This window comes from Oncorhynchus nerka, linkage group LG26 (assembly GCF_034236695.1).
Source record: "Oncorhynchus nerka isolate Pitt River linkage group LG26, Oner_Uvic_2.0, whole genome shotgun sequence".
NCBI lineage: Eukaryota > Metazoa > Chordata > Actinopteri > Salmoniformes > Salmonidae > Oncorhynchus > Oncorhynchus nerka.
The window spans coordinates 734,730-758,681 of NC_088421.1; the positions used below are offsets into that span (position 1 = coordinate 734,730).

Below are 23,952 nucleotides of genomic sequence, written 5' to 3' on the forward strand. Positions count from 1 at the left end.
CAGATGATAGTTTTTAAACTTCACAATCTAAGGCGGGCTTGATGCACTGTCTGCTAAGATGAGGTCCACGGGGGGGAGTCTGTTCTCTTGGCCTGGTTTGGTAAGTACACTGGTATGATGGTTACTGGATTTCTGACGCTAATTATTATTTGTTATTGATGTGATGTGCTGCTTGCATCATACCGTGTTTTGAGAAGTCTGTTACAGATGTGGTGAGGGCTTCAGGCATGATGCCTTTGCTTGATGCTCCAGTTGGCGATGCCGATACGGAAGCATGCTTTCAGGGGAGGATGGGACTGACTGAGGATGACACATGGTTTGGAGTCCCTGGGTGGCAAGGAGCCCACCTGGTACAGGATAGGAGTAGCTGAGAGGACCAGATGGTTTCTAATAATTCTTTACTCTGTTTTCCATGACCAAAGTTTTATCCTACATCTTACATGTCAATAACAATAAAGTTTTATCCTGTTTTTGATAAGTGACACCCTTGTGGGTGACAAGGGGGGGAAACAAAAGCATACAACAAAGGCATATATCACTTGTTATTAATAATAAACTTTTTATTATTTTCATGAAATGCTATGACTGCTGAAATAAAGGATAATGAGTGACACCCTAGCGGGTGTCAAAAGGGGGACTTAAATTTCACACTATTTTCTTTTGTTCTGTTTTTGAATGAGCTGTTCTCTTTTGACATGAAGGTAGTTTAAACTTTGTAACTGTTATATGATTCATTGCTGAGTTTTTGTTCACACCCTTGGGGTTATTTTACATTATAGCCATTACCATATATATGATTGAATATTATCTGCTGTTGCCTTGTGTGGATGTATGTATGTGTTATGCTACCTAGCTGATTTGGAACATTGTTAAAAGTATCAGGGCCGTGGAACTTTCTCATGCTGGAAAAATACAGAAGGGAGGGCACATTCAGAGCGTGGGGTTGCGAGAACAAGCGGTCTTTTTGTTAGATAACAGGAGCCAGGTGCGAGATAACGGTATGGAGCATGAGACCCATCTTTCAGTTTTTGCAGCCATTTTAGGAGGGGGATCCAGTTGCTTTTATTGATTAAGCTTCTCCATTGTATGTCGTGTCCCATCTGGGATGGGAAGAGGGGGAAATTATTTTTCTTTGTGGGCCATTTCCGGATAGACATACCTAGTTTAGGATATTTTTCCTTTTTGGATTATGTTTTTGTTTTTGCTTGGAGTAATGTATCTGGACTATATCACATCTCTTAGATGTGAAGAGAGGGTATCACAACTTTTTCCTGCAGGGAAAAAGTTGGCTTATGTGGACAATCATTTTACTTTTATTTTGAGCTGTTGTTCTCCGCTCTGTTAAATGAGGGTTGTAAGTTCCTAGGTGGCTGGTAGCCAACTTAGTACATAGTGGGATTGAATGGAGAACATGATGGTAATACATAAATATCTATTTCTGTTTAATACCGTGCCTTATTTCATAGTCCCTTTGGGAGAAGTTTCTCTTTGTGTCTGGATCTAGTTAGGTTGTGTCACGTCTCTGGTGAGACGTGAAGAGAGGGTTTTGTAAAGAATTGCTATTATGCAGGAGACCAACCTACTGCTAAATACATGGCTATTGCATTGTTATAACTGAGACAACACATAGCAACGTATTTTCACAGTAAAGCCTGTGGGGTCCCCTACAGGATAGCTCCCACATTACACACATAATCTCCCTTTTAACCGAACACTGTGTGCCCGAAGAGGATTCTACGATGACGGACAGACAACTGAGCCAATGGCGGAAGACTACAGACTACACCCAGCCTGAACCAATCCAAAGATCCGATCTTCCGGAGTCAACCTACTTTCTGTGCCGTATATTAGGGCTGTGCTGATTGTTTACGCCCTCTTTGCCTGCTGTTCCACACGAACTAACGGAAGAGCCGTAATTACGCTGTACTAGATATTTTCACTCTGAATAAACTGTCGCTTGTCATTACAATTTACCACTTTGTCTGAATCGATCCTTGACCGGCTCACCCATCTACATATCTAATTACTAACACCCCCCACCTACTTGTACAAATTACCTCAACTAGCCTGTACCCCTGCACACTGACTTGGTACTGGTGCCCACTGTATATAGCCTCGTTATTCTTATTGTGTTACTTTTTATTTTATTTTAGCCTACTTGGTAAATATTTTCTTCTTGAACTGCACTGTTGGTTAAGGGCTTGTAAGTAAGCATTTCACGGTAAAGTCTACACTTGTTGTATTCGGCGCATGTGGCAAATAAAGTTTGATTTGATAGCGGGGTGAATAGGCCGTGGCTTGAGTGGTTGATGTCCTTGATAAATCATACTCCAGTCTAGTTGGCGGTAATGCAACATTTATTGGATGCCAACCACCAATAATCCTCATCGAAGACACATTCAGTTAGGCCCCTTACAGTTTTGTTTGCTTCCGTTTAAGAAACGTTCTGCAACAGAATCGTCGTAATGAATAGGCTATGCCAGTTATATTGGTTTCTGTATTTTACATTCAGTAGGCTGTAGTAGCAAACACAATGCTTGAAAAGTGTATATTTTTTTATTTTTTTATCTGATTGATATGAAATGACATGCATGCAGCCTAGGATAAACATATTGCTCGAAAACGGAGAACAACTCGTAGGCATAGTCTACACATAGTCCAGCCATCCACATGGACTGTTGTCCTCATTCGGTAGCGACTCCAACACCTGATTGAATTCACTTTTTTCCAACATTCCATGGAACTTTTTTCCCGAGCTGTGGTCCTTGCATAATTGTTTAAGGCCATGCTTGTTGTCTTAAAATCACACAAAAAAATGGTTTAAGACAAAACAATTACAAAAATATATACTTCAGGTCGGAGTCATGTCAGTGAAATTCAGGTCAGAAAGTCGGAGCTCGAGAAAGATGCCTGAGTTTCCGACTTTGAATTCCAAGTTGGATGACCATTCAAAATCATTTTCGCAGTTACTCCACGCGCCAAGCACAAAAGAGGGACTGATCGAACAGCCATGGACAAAAACATAATAAATACGAAAACCCTCCCCCTGAATGAAATTAAAAAAGCATGACCCTGCCCAATTTTCCTCCAGGTAACAATTTCTGTAAATTAAAATTGACTGGTTCCTTAAACCAAGGTTTCCCAAACTCAGTCCTGCCCCCCCGTGCACATTTTGGTCACAGTACTACAGTTGATTCAAATAATCAAAGCTTGATGAGTTATTTGAATCAGTTTTGTAGTTAGTGGTGAAAAAAATTAAAATAAACGTGCACGGGGGAGGACCGAGTTTGGGCTGGGTTAGACCACTTCAGCTGGGTTCCAACCTGAACAATGTTTAAAATGTTGATGCAGCCCCCAGTTATCCATAGTGTATACTTTTTTCTCTTATCAAAATGAAGATCCCCAAAATTTGGTCGGGAAAACTGTACCAAGAGATGACTTACCTTTTCACAATGTAGTTACAATACTATGTTAAATCCACAGTCGAGATCCTTTATTAAAAGGCTTTACATTTGTCAGTCCATTTTGTAGATTAATCAAGGCCTAGAATCAATTCAGATGGCGAAATTTAAAGGTCACATGTGCAGAGACTGCATTCAAGGCAAATGTTGCATACGTCGGCTCAATCAGAAATCATAATTAATCGCACTATTATGTGGATCTTCTATTGTCCGGATTGAATCTAGCCCGAAGTGTGGCAATGCCCCTCTTGTGCCTATGAAAGTGCCACCCCAGTAAAGTTTTCCACAGACTGCTGGGGCATGCTTAGCATTTAAACGCAATAAAGGTATTAATGGAAACAATTTAACACAGAGCGCTTTGTTCAAGTTAACGCAGCTTCCTTGGCTCTGATTAGATATCGGTGTCATGCTCTACAGAAGCAAAGCGAGCGAGTAGTGTCTGTAAAACATTAACATTGTCCCATTTGACCTATGTTGACACCGAACATACTGTATTAATTCCTCCGAAACTTTTTTCTTAGCCATCAGTTCTACACAAATACAGTATCACATGCTACAATAGCAACACGTCAGTACTACTGAATATATGTTTGCTATATCCAATCGATGAAATAAAAGGCATTAGCTTCAAAGCATAAATTGCTTTAATCCCAGGACCCTGGGAATATTTCGGCAAGAAAAACAAGCAGACCAGAAGTGAAATTCAAAATGTCAAGTTGACACCCAAGAATGGTGAAACAGACTGAAAAAGATGGTATTTCCAACATATCTACAGTACCCCGTGCTTCATGATAGTCAATATTAGTCTTTATTATTATTGTAAATCAGACTCAACTCTCCAAAAGTTCCCTAGCCAACCCAACTCTTTGGAAGCGTGGTCTGGGCAGAGGCGGGAGGGGTTCCACTGGTTCCACTCAAGTTTAAAAGACATGTCATCCACTCAATCATCTCAAAACTTTCATAGGTCTGCATTAAAATGGTGACTCTCTCACAGGTTCTCTTCAATCTGAAGCTACCACTGAGACTTGAAGTAGCATACATTTGAATTAAAATAAGTGAATGGTTATCATCATAATTTAGATACATGTGTAAATAGGAGAAATGCACCACAGACTTAATAGTGGGGGTGATTTTTTATGGGATTCACTGGCATAGTCACGAGCTAATGGTTCAAAATGAATAAAAAACAGTGAGCGTAATAATACTTATTATAAAAAGGTTGATATCGTGTAACATTTTTCGGTAAAAAACAATTAATTTTGCCAGCAAATAATGAGGTTAAGAGCCAACGGAAAAGCAAGGACAAAAACTATGACAAAGATACACACTCATACACATTCTCTCATAGAAACCATGCACTCTCACGTACACAGACATTTCCTGGATGAGGGATGACAGTTTCATGTGTGGAAGGACTCGGTGATGTGGCACGCTGTGAATGGCCATGGGGGGACTGAAGGTCGAATAATGGTTGATTGAACATAGCCCCATATCCCTCTCTTCCATCCAATCTCTTTCTCCCTCCCTCTGTCTAGTCTTCTCCTGCTTTCATTCCTCTGACAGATCCCTCATTCCGCATCTGAAAAAAGCAGAGGAAAAACCATACATTATATCCCTGCAACATGTAAAAATGCATCCAATCACACATTTCCAGACATTCCACGAAGCAACATACATTTTTCGTTAAAATATGATTTTAAGCCATAGCAAAACACATTTAGTGTACAGTCATGTATGACAACTACTGCAATAGCTTATACAGTATGTTGAGAGGGGCTAGGGTCAACTTGTCGTATCCGGTGTGCCGTGTGATCGTAAGTATGCTCCCAGTAATCTTTTCTCTCCCTGTCTCCCCTTCCGGAGGGCCTAAGACCGTAAGACGGCAGCTGAGGACACCCTTTTACTCAAGTATGACAGTTGGGTACTTTATCCACCACTGCTATTAGCGATGCTGACTATGACATTACTTTAGCTAATATGGTGACAACGACGTAGGCTGTGTGTAGAGGTTTGGCTTGGGAAAGTTTTTTCGCCTGGTCACATATAGGACTGTGGCGGTCACAAAATTGTCAGCCGGTGATAGTCAAGCAAATAACAGTTGGTCTCACACTTCAAGATGGCCACCATTGTTCCTGTACCCAAGAAGGCACAGGTAACTGAACGTAATGACTATCACCCCGTAGCACTCACCTCTGTCATTATGAAGTGCTTTGAGAGACTAGTCAAGGATCATATCACATCCTCTAACTTACCTGCCACCCGACAGCCACTTCAATTTGCTTATCGCCCCAATAGATGCAATCGCCCTCACTCTGCCCTATCCCGTCTGGACAAGAATGCGGTTTATTGACTATAGCTCAGCAATCAACACCATAGTACCCTCCAAGCTCATTATTAAGCTTGAGGCCCTGGAACTGAATCCCGCCTTGTGCAACTGGGTCCTGGACTTCCTGACGGGCCGCCCCCAGGTGGTGAAGGTAGGAAACATCACCTCCACTGATCCTCACTATTGGGGCCCCATAAGGGTGCGTGCTCAGCCCCCTCCTGTACTCCCTGTTCACCCATGACTGTGTGGCCAAGCACGCCTCCATCATCAAGTTTGCAGATGACACTACAGTGGTAGGCTTGATTACCAACGATGATGAGACAGCCTACAAGGAGGAGGTGATGGCTCTGGGAGTGTGGTCCCTGGAAAACAACCTCCCACTCAATGTCAACAGAAAGAGATGATTGTGGACTTCAGAAAACAGCAGAGCGTGCACCCCCCATCTACGTCAACGGGACCGCATTGGAGAAAGTGGAAAGCTTCAAGTTCCTTGGTGTACACATCACTGAAAAACTGAAATGGACCACCCACACAGACAATGTGGTGAAGAAGGCACAAAAAGAGCCTCAAACTCACATGCTGCTCATATATGTCAGTTAGGCTCTATACCCCTTGTAAAGTGGATTAATGTGCTTAATTTTAAGAAGTTATTTGGCCACTTTAGTTGTGATACAAACCTCATTAAATCATATAGGCCTATGGGATAGGCTACATATGGTGTGTGACTATGATTCGAACTAGTCACAAAAAAAAGTATTGTTTCTTATGCTGGGCATCATTCAAAAGTGATAATATATCATTCAAGTGACAGGCTAATATTGTCAACCATCAGACTTTTCTTGATTTAATTTAGTCTTTACATAAACTAAATAATATATGTGTGAAATTTGTTTTGATTTAGAATAGACCCATATCATGCACCTGTATCGAAACAGGGGCAGCTTGAAAAAAATACATCTATGCACTTAAATAGCGTTTGGAGGATGCATTTCCCCGTGGCAGCCAGGTAGGCTATACTCCTGTTGGAAATATAAGAAATTTACTTAATATTAGGAAAGTGGAGAAATACATTTAGTAGGCCTAGCCTATAGAAAACTGATGGATCCTTTTTTTTTTAGCGGCCATCACTCGGTTTTCTCCCACAATCACATAGATTATAGAAATGTTACGCAACATGACCTCATGGGCTCGCATGAAGTGATTCGATTTTCAATTTCATTTGCATCTAATCATGTCAGAGTGATTAGAGGGACAATAGAGTGCTGAGTACCAGGCAGTTAGCAAGTTTGGCAGGCTACTAATGACAAGCAGCAGCATCAGAGCTTGGAGAAACCTAATTACTGTGACTAAACGGTCATGTGGAATTTGACAGCCTTCATGACCAGTGACTGCTGGTGTTGCGGTAATAAGGTCACCGCAACAGCCCTAGTTACATACAGCTGTGTTGTGCATTGTAGTCCACAAGCGAAGTTAACGTGGCTGTTATGAGTGAACTCTGTTTACGCGTGATCAGGGGTGTATTCATTCTGCTGATTCTGTTGAAAAACATTTCTTCCAAAGAAAGTAAACGGAACAAAACGGGATAAACATACCTGAATTTGTCCAACAGAAACTCGTTTGCAACTGTTGGACTAATGATTACACCCCATATCAGCTAGATGCAGGCAAATGTGTGCAAGGCGGTATTGACTGTCACAGTTGGTCACCTCAAATTTGTCTCTCGAACTGTGTGCACCTACGTTTTAAACTTTAATTCATAGGCTAGGTTGTAGCAACCTCATGATGGGTATAGGGAAAATGTAAGTATCATGTAGTAGCCTAAACCTATTGCTGTTACATTGAACTGGGTGAATGGAATATGAATGAGAGTCATCCAATATGCTGTAATAGGAATAAGGCCATGGTCATGAAAATAAAATCATCCTCCCTCATCTTAAACGGCACTGTCCGCCACTGTGGTAGACATATAGGCCCTACGTGCACCGCACACAGAGACGGGCATTCCAGTGGCATTGTTGCATCTGGAAAGATGGTTTATTTTTGGTCAATTGCAGATTACGGTTTCAATAAAACATTAAAAAAAGCTAATTGTGAACCAAAAACTAACGTGATTAGGTCAAAACATTTTAAAAATGGATAAATAAAAAAAAATCGAATCAATCACTGGCACCCTTGAGACCAATAAAAAAAGTGTCGCACTGCCAAGTCAAACAGCTGCAAATGTGACTGTTTGGTCGCAGTATCAAACCCTGACATTTGCCAGAAAGAGCTTCCCGCTCTAAAATGGTTAAAGCAACAACAACAAAAATCCAATGACTGGTTTGTATAAACCTTGCCTCTATGACCTCAATGTTGCAATTTACAAATGCTATTATCCTTGTACCATAGAGTGAACAGTGTCCTGACAAGACAGCAACTTCTCTGAGCAAGGAAAAATCATGCATCAGCATCATTGATATGTAAAGTGCATTCATAAACTAGTCAGACCCCTTTACTTTTTCTACATTTTGTTACATTACAGGCTTATTCTAAAATGTATTAAATTGTTTTGTTTTTTCTCTCAATCTACACACAATACCCTATAATGACAAAGCAAAAAGACATTTTTGCAAATGTATAAAAATCATGAAATATCACATTTACATAAGTATTCAGACCCTTTACTCTGCACTTTTTTGAAGCACCTTTAGCAACAATTACAGCATTGAGCCTTCTTGGGTATGACACTACAAGCTTGGCACACCTGTATTTGGGGAGTTTCTCCCATTGTCCTCTGCAGATCCTCTCAAGCTCTGTCATGTTGGATGGGGAGCGTTGCTGCAAAGCTATTTTCAGGTCTCTCCAGAGATGGTCGATCAGGTTCAAGTCCAGGCTCTGGCTGGGCCACTCAAGGACATTCAGAGACTCGTCACAAAGACACCCCTGCGTTGTCTTGGCTGTATGCTTAGGATTGTTGTCCTGTTGGAAGGTGAACCTTCGCCCCGGGTCTAAGGTCTGAGCGCTCTAGAGCAGGTTTTCATCAAGGCTCTCTCTGTACTTTGCTCTGTTCATCTTTTCCTCAAAGAAATAGTCCGGACAAAAATCTGGTTGCTAATTATTTTTCGTTGCTAAGCAATCAATGAAGGCTGGCTAACATTCTTGTCACTTGCTAGCTAACAAGCTGTCAACAGCAAACAAAGATGTAAAACTCTCCAGCTGAAATGACAGAAAACTATCTGCATTTGTTTGTTTTAGCTGGGTTTTTTTTACATCTCTTTGGATATATACAGTGCATTTGGAAAGTATTCAGCCACCTCAACTTTCTCCACATTTTGTTACGTTACAGCCTTATTCTAAAATTAATTAAATATGTTTTCCCCCCCTCAATCTACACATAATACCCCATAATGACAAAGCAAACCGTTTTTATTTTGGCAAATGATTTAAAAATAAAAGGTGTGCCTTACATAAGTATTCAGACCCTTTGCTATGAGACTTTAGATTGAGCTCAGGTGCATCCTGTTTCCATTGATCATCCTTGAGATGTTTCTACAACTTGGAGTCCACCTGTGGTAAATTCAAATAATTGGACATGATTTGGAAAGGCACACACCTGTCTATATAAGGTCCCACAGTTGACTGTGCATGTCAGAGCAAAAACCAAGCTATGCGGTTGAAGGAATTGTCCGTAGAGCTCCAAGACAATTGTCTCGAGGCACAGATCTGGGGAAGGGTACCAAAACATGTTTGCAGCATTGAAGGTCCGCATGAACATAGTGGCCTCAATTGTTCTTAAAAGGAAGAAGTTTGGAACCATCAAGACTCCTAGAGCTGGCCTCCCAGAGCTTGCCTCCCAGCCAAACTAAGCAATCGGGGGAGAAGGGCCTTGGTCAGGGTGGTGACCAAGAACTTGATGGTCACTCTGACAGAGCTCCAGAGTTCATCTGTGGAGATGAGAGAACCTTCCAGAAAGACAACCAATCTCTGTAGCCCTTTATGGAAGAGTGGCCACGTGGAAGCCACTCCTCAGTAAAAGGCACATGACAGCCCACTTGGAGTTTGCCAAAAGGCACCTAAAGAAGGGAAAGGGGGATACCTAGTCAGTTGTCCAACTGAAAGTACTGAACTGAAATGTGTCTTCTGTATTTAACCGAACCCCTCTGAATCAGAGGAGCGGGGGGGGGCTGCCTTAATCGACATCCACGTCTTTGGCGCCAGGGGAACAGTGGGTTAACTGCCTTGTTCAGGGGCAGAATGACAGATTTTTACCTTGTCAGCTTGGGGATTCGATCCAACAACCTTCCATTTACTGGCTCAATGCACTAACCACTAGGCTACCTGCCAGACCATGAGAAACAAGATTCTCTGGTCCGATGAATTCAAGATGGAACTTTTTGGCCTGAATACCATGGAGGAAACCTGGCACCATCCCTACGGTGAAGCATGGTGGTGGCAGTGTCATGCTGTGGGGATGCTTTTCAGTGGCAGGGACTGGGACACTAGGCAGGATTGAGGCAAAGATGAACAGAGCAAAGTAGAGAGATCCTTGATGAAAACCTGCTTCAGACTGGGGCGAAGGTTCTCCTTCCAACAGGACAACGCAGGAGAAGCTTCAGGACAAGTCTCTGAATGTCCTTGAGTGGCCCAGTCAGAGCCCGGACTTGAACCTGATCGAACAACTCTGGAGATACCTGAAAATAGCTGTGCAGCGACACTCCAACCTGACAGAGCTTGAGAGGATCTGCAGAGAAGAATAGGAGAAACTCCCTAAATACAGGTGTCTCAAGCTGATAGAGTCATACCCAAGCAGACTCGAGGCTGTAATCACTGTCAAAGGTGCTTCAACAAAGTACTTTCTGAAAATTACAAAAATTTTGATATTCCCATTTGAATAAACTTTTAAAAATATCAACCTGTTTTTGCTTTGTCATTATGGGGTACTGTGTGTAGATTGATGAAAAACATTTTTTTTTTTTTTTAATCCATTTCAGAATAAGGCTGTTACGTAACAAAATGTGGAAAAAGTCAAGGGGTCTGAATACTTTCCAAATGCACTGTATGTATTTTGTCACACATTCTAACTATTTTTAAATTGAGATTGCACTTTGTCTCGATCTGGTTTTATATGTGCCATTTACAAGAGTAAAAGGTATCAATGAGTAGAACTCCTCTAAAGTAGATAATGCACTTGTGAAAAAGGAGCAGTACTAACACCAAATTGAACACCATTGGAGACTGTACAGGTAATAGTAAGGACTGTTTAGCAGGCAGAAAATGGTGCCCAATATTCATTCAATATCAGGGTTTATGAATGCATACCTGGTCCAGCTCTCTCTGTGTCTCCTCCTCCATCCGGCGGATGTCATCCATGGTTAGGTTCACCCAACGGTCTAGCCAGCAGAAGAGCTGCCGATGGAAATTAGTGAAGAGGCGCTTCTCTTGCTGCTCCAGGAGGGGGAGGGATGGAGGGCAGAAGAGGGGATATGAGTGGGGTGAGAGAGATATATTCTTATGGAACTCTTTTTCTAATTGTCATTGCACTGATCTTAAAGTGACTAGGTACAAACCAGTCTAGTGATGACCTTTTACCCTATTGTCTTCACCAGTTTTTTCCAATCAGTACAGATGAAAGGGAAGAGACAATGAGAGGATGTGTTTTTAAGCAATCGCGAGAGCAGGGGTTCTCAACCTTTCTTAGACAAGCAAGGCCCACATTAGAATTTTCTTATTGATCAATCCTAAATCTAGTAGGGCTTGTCAATCTGCTTTACATATATAAAAAAAAGGTAATTGGAATGTGCTACCACAAAGAGATCATGCAGGACAATAGATTTTTTTGTTGGGATCTTTGAGGGCTCACTCTCTGGTAGGGATATGCATTTTACAGTAGATCAGTTTAAGTGAAACGGTTCATAAAACAAACATAAAAAAACACATTTAAATATATGTTGTTCTTGAAGACAAAACTGAATTATTCTAGTAAAACTCTCGCTGCCCGACTACATGGATGGTTATAGACTGGAGCAGTTATTCTGAAAATCCTAACGTGTCTTTCTATTGTTTGTCATTACTTTTTTGACAAGTCATACAAATTGCTGTTAAGCCCAAACCCAGCCAGAAGTTGGCTCTTAATCCAATTCTGAGACATTCAACTGCTTTTATCTTGCTCCATGTTATACCAGCACTAATGTATGTGCCATTTGGAATGTTGAGTGAAATACTGTTGAAATTCTGTTTTGTCACATACATTGTCAATTTGAACAGTTTAACCCATTAGGGAAATATTTGTATTGTACAGCAGTATACAATAAAACCCTCCTCCCCCTGTTGAGAACCAAACAACTACTGCAGAGTAGAGCAGAGGTGTAAATGTGGATACCTTTTTTTAACCACGTGACTTTGTGGTATTTAGGCAGTGACATGGTCAAATAAAACCAAAAATGTTTTGGGTTACTGCTATCATGTAGACTCAAATCACACAGATAGATGGTTCAAGTTAATATACAAGACAGGATCATCAGAACTAAACAATAAATACATGCGTATACACATACATTTACATCAGTGTTTCCCAACCCTGGTCCTCGAGTACCCCCAACAGTACACCTTTACTGTTATAGCCAATAGAAACGCATTGAAGAACACATTTGTACATGACAAAACATGTCAATCAAAAATAAATCAGAAGGAATCAGATTTTTAAGTGTCTGTCTAAGTGTATATCTAAGAAAACTCAGAGGGAACATTTTTGTTTCTTAGACCCATGTTTGGTCACATTATTATGACACTTTGTGACACTTTTTACTCCACATTGTGTCCTTTTTACAGCCTGGTACTGGGTTACCTTTATACGACTACCCTGAAGCTTGTGTGCATCGCAGAGCAACACAACCAACACCTTCTTGTTCGTGAGAGTCTCCCCTTACGATATTGGTGACAGTCGGTTTTGTGAGAACACCTCTTCAAAATGATGACGTCTGCGACAGAGTTCAGAGGACTGCCGTAAAGCTCTTGGTTATAAGCCAAAATCCATTGGCGGATGGTGTTGGTACTATTTGAGTATTTAAAACCTTTGTTATCTGAATTATTCGTTTTAACTTAGACTGGCTTACCACGGCCTCAGACCATTTTAAGAATATTTGTCTCGACTTTAACCTGACTCAACTGATTGCAAAACCCACACGGATGAATGTAAAAAATCCAGCAAATGCCTCACTGATTGTGGGCTATCTGTCAGAATTAGGTCAAAAGTACTTGTCCAGTGTTGCCTTTGCTAATTATCTCAGGGATCACGGTTCTATAAAAAAAAGGTACGGTCCTTCGTTACACAGCAGAAAACAAATCATTCCGTCAACACTCATTCCGGTTATTGGCTATGGCGATATCATCTATATATAAATGCAGCTGCCACTGTATTGAAGCCATTGGATGCAGTTGATCATAGCGCATTGCGCTTTTTTACGGGTGATAGGTTCAGTACACATTGGATTTTGAATCACAAAGTAGCCTGGCTCCCTTTGAAGTATTGTAGATCGATGTATTGCATTATTTTTTGTTTATAAAGCCCTCTTGCATAAACTTCCACCATACCTTACCTCATTCTAACTTTCAGACGTAGAAGTTACCAGACCCGGATTCCCTGTATACTAGGCAGTGTCAGAGGAAGGCCCACCTGGACTATTTACATTGGCTCCCCGCCCTTTGTTTTTACACTGCTGCTACTCGCTGTTTATTATCTATGCATAGTCACTTTACAAATTACCTCGACCAACCCCTCACATTATATAGTGCCGGAAGGGATGGGCTCTTAACCAACTGTGCCATTTCACACTGTTTGTAACTTATTTTGTACGTAATGTTGCTGCTACCATATTGTTATTTTACTGCTGCTCTTTAATTATTTTAGACTTTTATCAATTATTTTTTGTGGTATTTTTCTTAAAACTGCATTGTTGGTTAAAACTCAAACGTTCATTAAAATACACATGCAGGGTAGTGAATTAAAGCTACACTCGTTGTGAATCCAGGCAACAAGTCAGATTTTTAAAATGCTTTTCGGCGAAAGCATGAGAAGCTATTATCTGATAGCATGTAACACCCCAAAAGACCCGCAGGGGACGTAAACAAAATAATTAGCATAGTCGGCGCTACACTAAACGCACCAATAAAATATAAAACATTCATTACCTTTGACCATCTTCTTTGTTGGCACTCCTAGATGTCCCATAAACATCACTATTGGGTCTTTTTTTCGTTTAAATCGGTCCATATATAGCCTAGATATCAATCTATGAAGACTGTAATCAAGGAAAAAAACATTGTTTTATAACGCAACGTCATTTTTTAAAATGAAAAAAGTCGACGAAAAACTTTCACAAAACACTTCGAAATACTTTTGTAATGCAACTTTAGGTATTAGTAAACGTTAAATAAGCGATCAAATTGATCACGAGGCGATGTAAATTCTATAGCTGTACGTCTGGAAATAATGTCCGGGTAAATCTCAACCAAAATATCCGGTCGGAGACCGGAAGAACTGCGCTGCCTTGCGTCTGTTTGACCAAGAAACAGAGAGTAGGCAAATGACAAGACTCTAGACATCGTGTGGAAGCTGTAGGTATTGCAAGCTCAGCCCCATTAAATGTGGTTCACCTTTATCAATGGGTTCAAGTCGCGCATGGATATATTTTTCCATTTTCAGTAGTTAAGGGCTTGTAAGTAAGCATTTCACTGTTGTATTCGGCGCATGTGACAAACACAATTTGATTGACTCGGTACCAGTGCCCCCATGTATATAGCCTCGTTATTGTTATGTAAATGTCTTGTAGATTTTTTTGAAACTTTAGTTTACTTAATAAATATTTTATTAACTCAATTTCTTGAACTGCATTGTTGGTTAAAACCTGTTGTGTGTAGGGGGCAGTATTTTGATGAAAAACGTACCCAAATGAAACTGCCTATTTCTCAGGCCCAGAATACGCATATAATTGTCAGATTAGGATAGAAAACTCTAAAGTTTCCAAAACTGTCAAAATATTGTCTGTGAGTACAACAGAACTGATATTGCAGGTGAAAACTTGAGGAAAATCCAACCCGGAAGTGCTGTTTTTCCTGAAAGCTCTGTTCCATTGCCTGCCTTCGCTCCATTGAAAGGGATATCAACCAGATTACTTTTCCTATGGCTTCCCCATGGTGTGAACAGTCTTTAGACATAGTTTCAGGCTTTTATTTTGACAAATGAGCGAGAAAGATCACATCGCATCATTGTATGGCTGGGTGCCAGCAGCGTTTTGCATGCGCAACAGCTTGGAGCAGACATTTTCTCTCTCTCGCCTATTAAAGAAGCTACAGTCCTGGTTGAAATATTATCGATTATATATCGTAAAAACAACCTGAGGATTGATTATAAAAAACATTTGAAATGTTTCTACGAACTTTACGGATACTATTTGGAATTTTCGTCTGCCCGGTCGTGACCGCTAGAGCCCGTGGATTTCTGAACATAACCCGCCAACCAAATGGAGGTATTTTGGATATAAAAATAATCTTTATGGAACAAAAGGAACATTTATTGTGTAACTGGGAGTCTCGTGAGTGCAAACATTCGAAGATCGAAGGTAAGCGATTCATTTTATTGCTTTTCTGACTTTCGTAACAAATCTACTTGGCTATTAGCCATTTGTAATGTTTTGTCTGCTGAGAGAGATGTCCTTACATAAACGCTTGGCATGCTTTCGCCGAAAAGCTTTTTTTGAAACCTGACACGCCAGGTGGATTAACAACAAGCTAAGCTGTGTTTTGCACTTGTGATTTCATGAAAATGTAATATTTTTAGTAATTTAAGTTGAATTTGGCGCTCTGCAATTCAGCGGATGTTGACGAAAATGATCCCAGTAACGTTAACGTTAAGGGCTTGTAAGTAAGCATTTCAGGGTAAGGTTATACCTGTTATATTCGGCGCATGTGCCAAATAACATTTGATTTGCTTGTGAATTGTTGCATTATTGACGAGTGAAATGATTATTTCACACTATTATTCAACAATGTAAAATGTTTAACATTAAAAGTTTTTGGCAAAGGTGGCGCAGTGGTCTAAGGCACTGCGTAGCTGTATCACTAGAGAATCTGGTTCGAGTCCAGGCTCTGTCACAGCCGGCCGCGACCGGGAGACCCATGGGCGGCGCACAATTGGCCCAGCGTCGTCTAGGTTAGGGGAGGGTCTGGCCTGCAGGGATGTTCTTGTCCCATCGCGCACTAGCGACTACTATGGCGGGCCAGGCGCAATGCACACCGACTTAGTCGCCAGGTGTACGGTGTTTACCACCACACTAGTGCGGCTGGCTTCCGGGTTAAGCGCGCATTGTGTCAAGAAGCAGCGCAGCTTGGCTGGGTTGTGTTTCGGAGGACGCAGGGGTCTCGACATTGGCTTCTCCCGAGTCCGTACGGGAGTTGCAGAGACTGACTACCAATTGGGGAAAAAAAGGGGTAAAAAAGAAGACAAAAGACAAAATAAAAACAAAGACTGATGTTCACTGTAAATTTGAGCTGCGCAGCAAGAATCTTGCATTGCCAAGCCACATCCAAAGGTAAGAAAAGGTTGTAATTTCAATAAAGTTTCAAATCTGGGGATCTACGAAGAAGCAGCAACAAGTCTAGTGAATGTAATGATGCTCTTAGCTCTTCTAAGCTCTTACCTTGTGAATAAAGTTCTCCACTCGTCCCTGCAGCCCCCACCAGCGGAAATGCACCGTTACAAGCTTATAGGCAGTCATATAGGGACAGTTACTGTTGTGGAGCTCTTTCTACACAGTAAAAGAGAGATTGAACAGACAAACAAGGGGTGGAATGAGAGAGGCAAAGGATACCCAGATTTAACATGTAAATCACTTTTCTATTCAATGCTAGATTGGGAAAACAAATATGCTTCTTTTACTTTGAAATGTCATGCTGCCTTTACGATACATAAAATCTATGGTAAAATATGGTAAATTAAACAGAACAAGTGTAATTTCAGACATGCCTTCCATCCTGGTCCCAGGGGTCCTCTTCCAGTTTTTTCAGAATGGAAGATGGCTGGGTCTTCCTCTGGCTTATAGTCCTACATATGAAAACAGAGAAAAAGTACTTCATATGTATACATTTTACATATAGACTACAGTATGCATAGAATAAGGAATTAGACATGAACCTTCTTAAATGGTATAAAAAGTCAAACATTTTGGTCAGGGAGTTAATCAACCATGGTTTGCCAGTGCTGTGATAAAGTGAAGTATTTAACTGCACTGTATGTTTATTAGCTAGCCAGACAGTTTTAGAAGAATGATTCCATTCCTATGAAATCCTTAAGAGTCTATTGACACACCCATGTGTCAATCTTATGTCACAAAAAAAATCCTTCAGCTTATGCTAGAGTTATTTGTTTTTCGCATGCGCTACGTCTCGATCCACCGCATCAGCCTATGTCGGCCTTCTGCATCTGCGGTGGAAGATGGCCGAGCTATAGCGGTGTTTGACAGACCATGGGTCTTCTGACAAAAACATCTGTAGCGTTCAAACAGTCTACAAACGAAACTACGTCCACTATGGAAAGATGAGACCCCTTCAAGCCCCACGGAACTCGTCTGAAGGTAACTCATACAAATAAATGGAAGTATGGAGGTAGTTTCAGTGCGAACAAAAATAAATGGGGTTAAATGTGCAAAAAAAAGATAAGAAAGCTCAGGAAATATTACATCTCCTAGATATAGGCCAGAGACATTAAAACCATATGATTTATTTTTTGACTGTCTTCTTGCCATTTATGAATGTGTTATTCAATGCGTTTCTATGGACTATAGTAGTAAAGGCCAAATTCATAATTTTTGTTATACCTAAAAGGGTCCTAAAAGTCTAGATCAAATAGCTAAATGATCCATGGTATGAATAGGGCTGTTACGAGTCATAACTGCAGTCAAATTCCACATGACAATATTCACATGGCTTCTGGAAGGAAATGCTGTCGGAATGCTCAACGGGTGTCGCTCATTCAGCCGACAAACTTTCAACCGGTTCTCCCCATTAAGCAACGCGTCGGAGTCAGAGGCCGAGCCTTCTCTGGTCTCTCCTCCACAAGTTACGAGGTCTGAGCCGCCAAAGCCTCCCACCATTAGCGCTGACAAATTGAAAACCCTAGTCCTTAGCGACTCCATTACCCACAGTACCAGACTTAAAAAGAATCATCCAGCGATTATACATTGTTTACCAGGGGGCAGGGCTACCGACGTAAAGGCTAATCAGAAGATGATGCTGCCTAATACCCTGACTACACCGCTCACGTTGCAAAATACATTTAGGAATATATGTTATTAAATTATTGCGTGCTCCAAGGAGCGTCTGCGTTGCCAAGGGCTAAAATAGAAGTCATTCCCATTTCTAACGCAGATCGCACTGCAAATCTTGCCTCTCTCATCTCCTCATTGGTTTATAGAAGCAGGTACCCACGTGCCATCTCCTCATTGGTTATACCCACGTGGGTGATTGAAAGACACTGTTTTGCCGGTTGTCGTGGTAATACTATGAAAGTGTAGATTCCAATCACCATATAAGTTCAAAAATGAAAAAGCCTAGGGGGAGATATAACTAGAAACGATTCGGTTGACCATTTTATGTGTGGATTAATTGTCAGAGTAGAGGACCTTGTGCATGTCAGGTAAAATAACAACTCAATGTTTATATCCCAGGACAAATTAGCTATGAACAGCAAGCTAGCTAAATAGGAGAAATTATAGCTAGCAAGTGCAAGCTAACTAGCTAAATTGCCATACATGTGTAATGCTTTTCGACCTGTCCCCAAATTAAATGTAATTGGGTCAGTGTTTGTTTTGATATTTTAACCTGCGTGTCGTGATCGCGTTTGTTGTAGGGGGACAAAATAAATGTATGCACGATAGCACATGATTGCGCACGCGCGCAGCCTGTTTTGGTTCCGTGTAAGGCTAAAACTGGCGCATGTAGAGAGTATAGGGATATTGTTATCCACGTCGGCAACAACGATGTTAGGATGAAACAGTCAGAGGTCACCAAGCGCAACATAGCTTCAGCGTGTAAATCAGCTAGAAAGGTGTGTCGGCATCGAGTAATTGTCTCTGGCCCCCTCACAGTTAGGGGGAGTGATGAGCTCTACAGCAGAGTCTCACAACTCAATCAATGGATGAAAACTGTTTTCTGCCCCTCCCAAAATATAGAATTTGTAGATAATTGGCCCTCTTTCTGGGACTCACCCACAAACAAGACCAAGCCTGGCCTATTGAGGAGTGACGGACTCCATCCTAGCTGGAGGGGTGCTCTCATCTTACCTATGAACAGAAGACAGGGCTCTAACTCCTCTAGCTCCACAATGATATAGCCAGCCTGCCAGCTTAGTGGAGTCTGCCACTAGCAGTCAGTGTAGTAAGCTCAGCTATCCCAATTGAGACCGTGTCTGTGCCTCGATCTAGGTTGGGCAAAACTAAACACGGCAGTGTTCGCCTTAGCAATCTCACTGGAATAAAGACCTCCATTCCTGGCATTATTGAAAGAGATAGTGATATCTCACATCTCAAAATAGGGCCACTTAATGTTAGATCCCTCACTTCCAAGGCAGTTATAGTAAATTAATTAATCACTGATCATAATCTTGATGTGATTGGCCTGACTGAAACATGGTTTAAGGCTGATTAATTTACTGTGTTAAATGAGGCCTCTCCTCCTGGTTACACTAGTGACCATATCCCCCACGCATCCCGCAAAGGCGGAGGTGTTACTAACATTTACTAAAGCAAATGTCAATTTACAAAAATGACTGCATTTTCGTCTTTTGAGCTTCTAGTCATGAAATCTTTGCAGCCACCTCAATTACTTTTTTATAGCTACTGTTTACAGGTGTCCTGGGCCGTACACAGCATTCCTCACGGAGTTCCCTGAATTCCTGTTGTCACGGCAGATACATTTTTTGTGACTTTAAAATTCATGTGGAAAAGTCCACAGATCCACTCCAAAAGGCTTTTGGAGGCATCATCGACTCAGTGGGTTTTGTCCAACATGTCTCTGAACCTACTTACTGCCACAGTCATACTCTGGACCCAGTTTTGTCCCGTGGAATTAATATTGTGGATCTTAAATGTTTTTCTTCATAATCCTGGACTATCGGACCACCAATTTATTACATTGGCAATCGCAACAAATAATCTGCCTAGAACCCAACCAAGGATCATCAAAAGCCAGTAGTCTAATCTATAAGTGGCAAAAGCATGGATTAACTTTTCTGCATCATTTTTGGACTAAGTTTCAGATTTTTGCAATGTTACGAAGATGGAAAAAATGCTGTCCTTGAAATAGTCTTGATATGTTCATCAAACGAGAGATCAGGGTCCAGAGTAACGCCGAGGTCCTTCATAGTTTTATTTGAGACAGTACAACCATCAAGGTTGTCAGATCCAACAGAAGATCTCTTTGTTTCTTAGGACCTAGAACTAGCATCTCCGTTTTGTCCAAGTTTAAAAGTAAAACATTTGCCGCCATCCATTTCCTCATGTCTGAAACACAGGCTTCCAGGGAGGGCAATTTTGGTACTTCACCATGTTTCATGGAAATGTACAGCTGTGTATCGTCCGCATAGCAGTGAAAGTTAACATTATGTTTCCGGTTGACATCACCAAGAGGTAAAATGTAGTGAAACAATAGTAGTCCTAAAACGGAACCTTAAGGAACACCGAAACTTACAGTTGATTTGTCAAGGACAAACCATCCACAAACTGATATCTTTCCGACAGTTATGATCTAAACCAGGCCAGAACTTGTCCATGTCGACCAATTTGGGTTTCCAATCTCTCAAAAGAATGTTGTTATCGATGGTGTCAAAAGCAGCACTAAGGTCTAGGACAGATGCAGAGCCTTGGTCTGACGCCATTAAAATGTAATTTATCACCTTCACGAGTACAGTCTCAGTGCTATGATGGGGTCTAAAAACCAGACTGAAGTGTTTCGTATATTATTTGTCTTCAGGAAGGCACGGAGTTGCTGCGCAACAGCCTTTTTATCTTTTATTTAACTTGATTCTAGGTCCTGGCAGTGTTGTGCAGATTCAGGACAACTGAGCTTTGAATAAATGCACAGATTTAAAGAGGAGTCTAATTTACATTCTAATGATCATGATCTTTTTGTCAAAGAAGTTCATGAATTTATCACTGCTGAAGTGAAAGCCATCCTCTCTTGGGGATTGCTTTTTGGTTAGCTTTTGCGACAGTATCAAAAATAGTGAGGGATTCTGATCAGTGTTGCAACTCAGACACTTCATTCAGGATAAATGTAATTAGCCTGCCCCAGAGCAGGTTAGTTCTGAAGCATTCGTTGCCATAGAAATGTACATGCCTAAAAGGTGAGCCACTTTTGTGTCCAGTTACCCTGAATTTTGTATTTATTAGGGATCCCCATTAGCTCATCACAATCCCGCTGTTTGGTGCACACATTTGTTTACATTCCTGTTAGTGAGAATTTCTCCTTTGCCAAAATAATCCATCCACTTGACAGGTGTGGCAGATCAAGAAGCTGATTAAACAGCATAATCATTACACAGGTGCACCTTGTGTTGGGGACAATAAAAGGCCACTCTAAAATGTGCACTTTGGTTGCACCACACATTATAATGCTGACTGCAGGATGTCCACCTCAGCTGTTGCCAGAGAATTTAATGTTAATTTCTCTACCATAAGCCACCTCCGTCGTTTTAGAGAATTTGGCAATACGTTCAACCGGCCGCACCACCGCAGACCACGTGTATGGTGTTGTGAGGGCAAACAGAGTGCCCCATGGTGGCGGTGGGGTTAATGGTATGGACAGGCATAAGCTATGGACAACGAACACAATCGCATTTTATCGTGACGAGATCTTGAGGCCTATTGTCATGTCATTCATCCGCCATCACCTTATGTTTCAGCATGATAATGCACAGACCCATGTCACTTCAGTGCAGCTTTTGCCATCATTGATTATAGTCTGCTGCTGGAAAAACTTGTGTTATGGCTTTACACCCCTTGCTATAATGTGGATAAAGAGTTTTAACAGAACACAGAGGGTGTTCAAACATAATCCAGGTAGAATCAGGAATTCCCCAGGGTAGCTGTTTAGGCTCCTTGCTTTTTTCAATCTTTACTAACGACATGCCACTGGCTTTGAGTAAGGCCAGTGTGTCTATGTATGCGGATGCCTCAACACTATACACGTCAGCTACTACAGCGACTGAAATGACTGCAACACTTAACAAAGAGCTGCAGTTAGTTTCGGAATGGGTAGCAAGGAATAAGCTAGTCCTAAATATTTCAAAACTAAAAGCATTATATCTGGGACAAATAATTCACTAAACCTTAAACTTCAACTATATTTCATAATGAATGATGTGGAAAGTGAGCAAGTTGAGTTGACTAAATTGCTTGGAGTAACCCTGGAATGTAAACTGTCATGGTCAAAACATATTGATACAACAGTAGCTGAGATGGAGAGAAGTCTGTCCATATTAAAGCGCTACTCTGCCTTAACACGATCAACAAGACAGGTCCTACAGGCCATGGTTGTCATCACACCTAGGCTACTGTTCAGTAGTGTGGTCATGTGCCACAAAGAGGAACTTGGGAAAATTGCAGTTGGCTCAGAACAGGGAAGCACAGCTGGCCCTTAAAAGTACACAGGGCGCTAACATTAATAACATGCATGTAATTCTCTCATGGCTCAAAGTGGAAGAGAGACTGACTTCCTCATTACTTGTTTTTGACAAGCTGAATGTAACGAGCTCATGAATATAAGCTCCCCGCCCACTAAGACCGTTCCTTTAGGCTTCCAGATAGTTTGAGATGAAATAAAATGGTCTTTAATTCTGAGTATTTTAATAGCGTAAAAATATTATCGGAACGTTATGGTCATTCAAAGACTATTTTTACTTGGGATTTAGGATGACTGTGCGGGACCTTAAACAAGGCCCACAGGAACAGTGAAAGCAAAATATCCCCAAACATCAAAGATCCACCACCATATTTTACAGTAGGTATGGGGTTCTTTTCTGCTTATGTATCCTCATTTTAACACCAAACCCACCACTGGTGTGCGGGTCCAAAGAGGTCTATTGTCAGGTGATCTGACCATAGCACCGGTTCCAATCCAAGTGCCATTAAAGCAAACTCCAAGTTTTCATTTGTTGGATGACATGAAAATAGAGCTCTTTGATCATGCACGCCAATGGTGGGTATGTCATCAAAATAAGGATTCATAAGTAGAAAAGAACCCCATACCTACTGTAAAATATGGTGATGGATCTTTGATGTTGTTATGAGGCAATTTTACTTCCACTGGTCCTGGGCCACTTGTTAAGATCAATGGCATCATGAACTTTACCCAGTACCAGGACATTTTAGTGAAAAACCTGGTTGCCTCTGCCAGGATGCTGAAACTCAGACAAATGTGGATCTTCCAGCAAGACAATAATCCCAAGCACACATCAAAATCTACAAAAATGGTCTCAGTCCCCGGACTTGACCACGGCAGGGCCGGTGTTATGGATTTTACTGAGTTACAGCCTTAGGGCTCAAAGTGGAGGAGAGATTGACTTCATCATTACTTGTTTTTATAAGAAGTGTTGACAAGCTGAACGCACCGAGCTGTCTGTTTAAAATACTAGCACAGTTAGGACACCCATGCATACCCCACAAGACATGCCACCAGAAGTCTCTTCACAATCCAAGAACAGACTATGGGAGGCGCACAGTACTACATAGAGCCATGACTACATGGAACTCTAATCCACATCAGGTAAATTGATGCAAGCAGTAGAATTAGATTATTATTATTTCTTAAACATCTTATGGAACAACAGGGACTGTGAAGAGACACGCACACACACAGGCGCTAGCACATGCACTATACACACACACGTAAATTGTAATATGGTGGTATTATACATTTTGTATTATAGATATGTAGTGGAGTAATAATGCTATATGATGTACCATTTTATTTTTTGCTTAATGTGTAACGTAAGTGCCTTAATGTGTTTGGACCCCAGGAAGGGAATTATTAGGGAATCCCTAATAAATAGAAAAGTAAATGTAACCAAATTTTTTAAGTGATTTGTTTGACAATCAGATGAAAACATCATGACTGGCTGAGTTCATGCAACATTAA

The 23,952-nt window shown here is 41.1% G+C and overlaps 1 protein-coding gene across 2 annotated transcripts in view; it reads right to left on the bottom strand.

Annotated features, from left to right (window-relative positions):
* Nucleotides 1-4,246: 4,246 nt before the first annotated feature.
* Nucleotides 4,247-23,952, bottom strand: part of pitpnbl (phosphatidylinositol transfer protein, beta, like) — a 37,805-nt gene continuing 18,099 nt past the window's right edge. For both annotated transcript variants that reach the window (XM_029635202.2, XM_065011071.1), the window contains 4 exons: nucleotides 16,787-16,864; nucleotides 16,461-16,568; nucleotides 11,086-11,208; nucleotides 4,247-5,040 (listed from right to left, as the gene is read on the bottom strand). In XM_029635202.2, coding sequence (XP_029491062.1) covers nucleotides 4,993-5,040; nucleotides 11,086-11,208; nucleotides 16,461-16,568; nucleotides 16,787-16,864 — 357 coding nt within the window. In that variant the 3' untranslated portion in view covers nucleotides 4,247-4,992. The remainder of the gene's footprint in view (nucleotides 5,041-11,085; nucleotides 11,209-16,460; nucleotides 16,569-16,786; nucleotides 16,865-23,952) is intronic.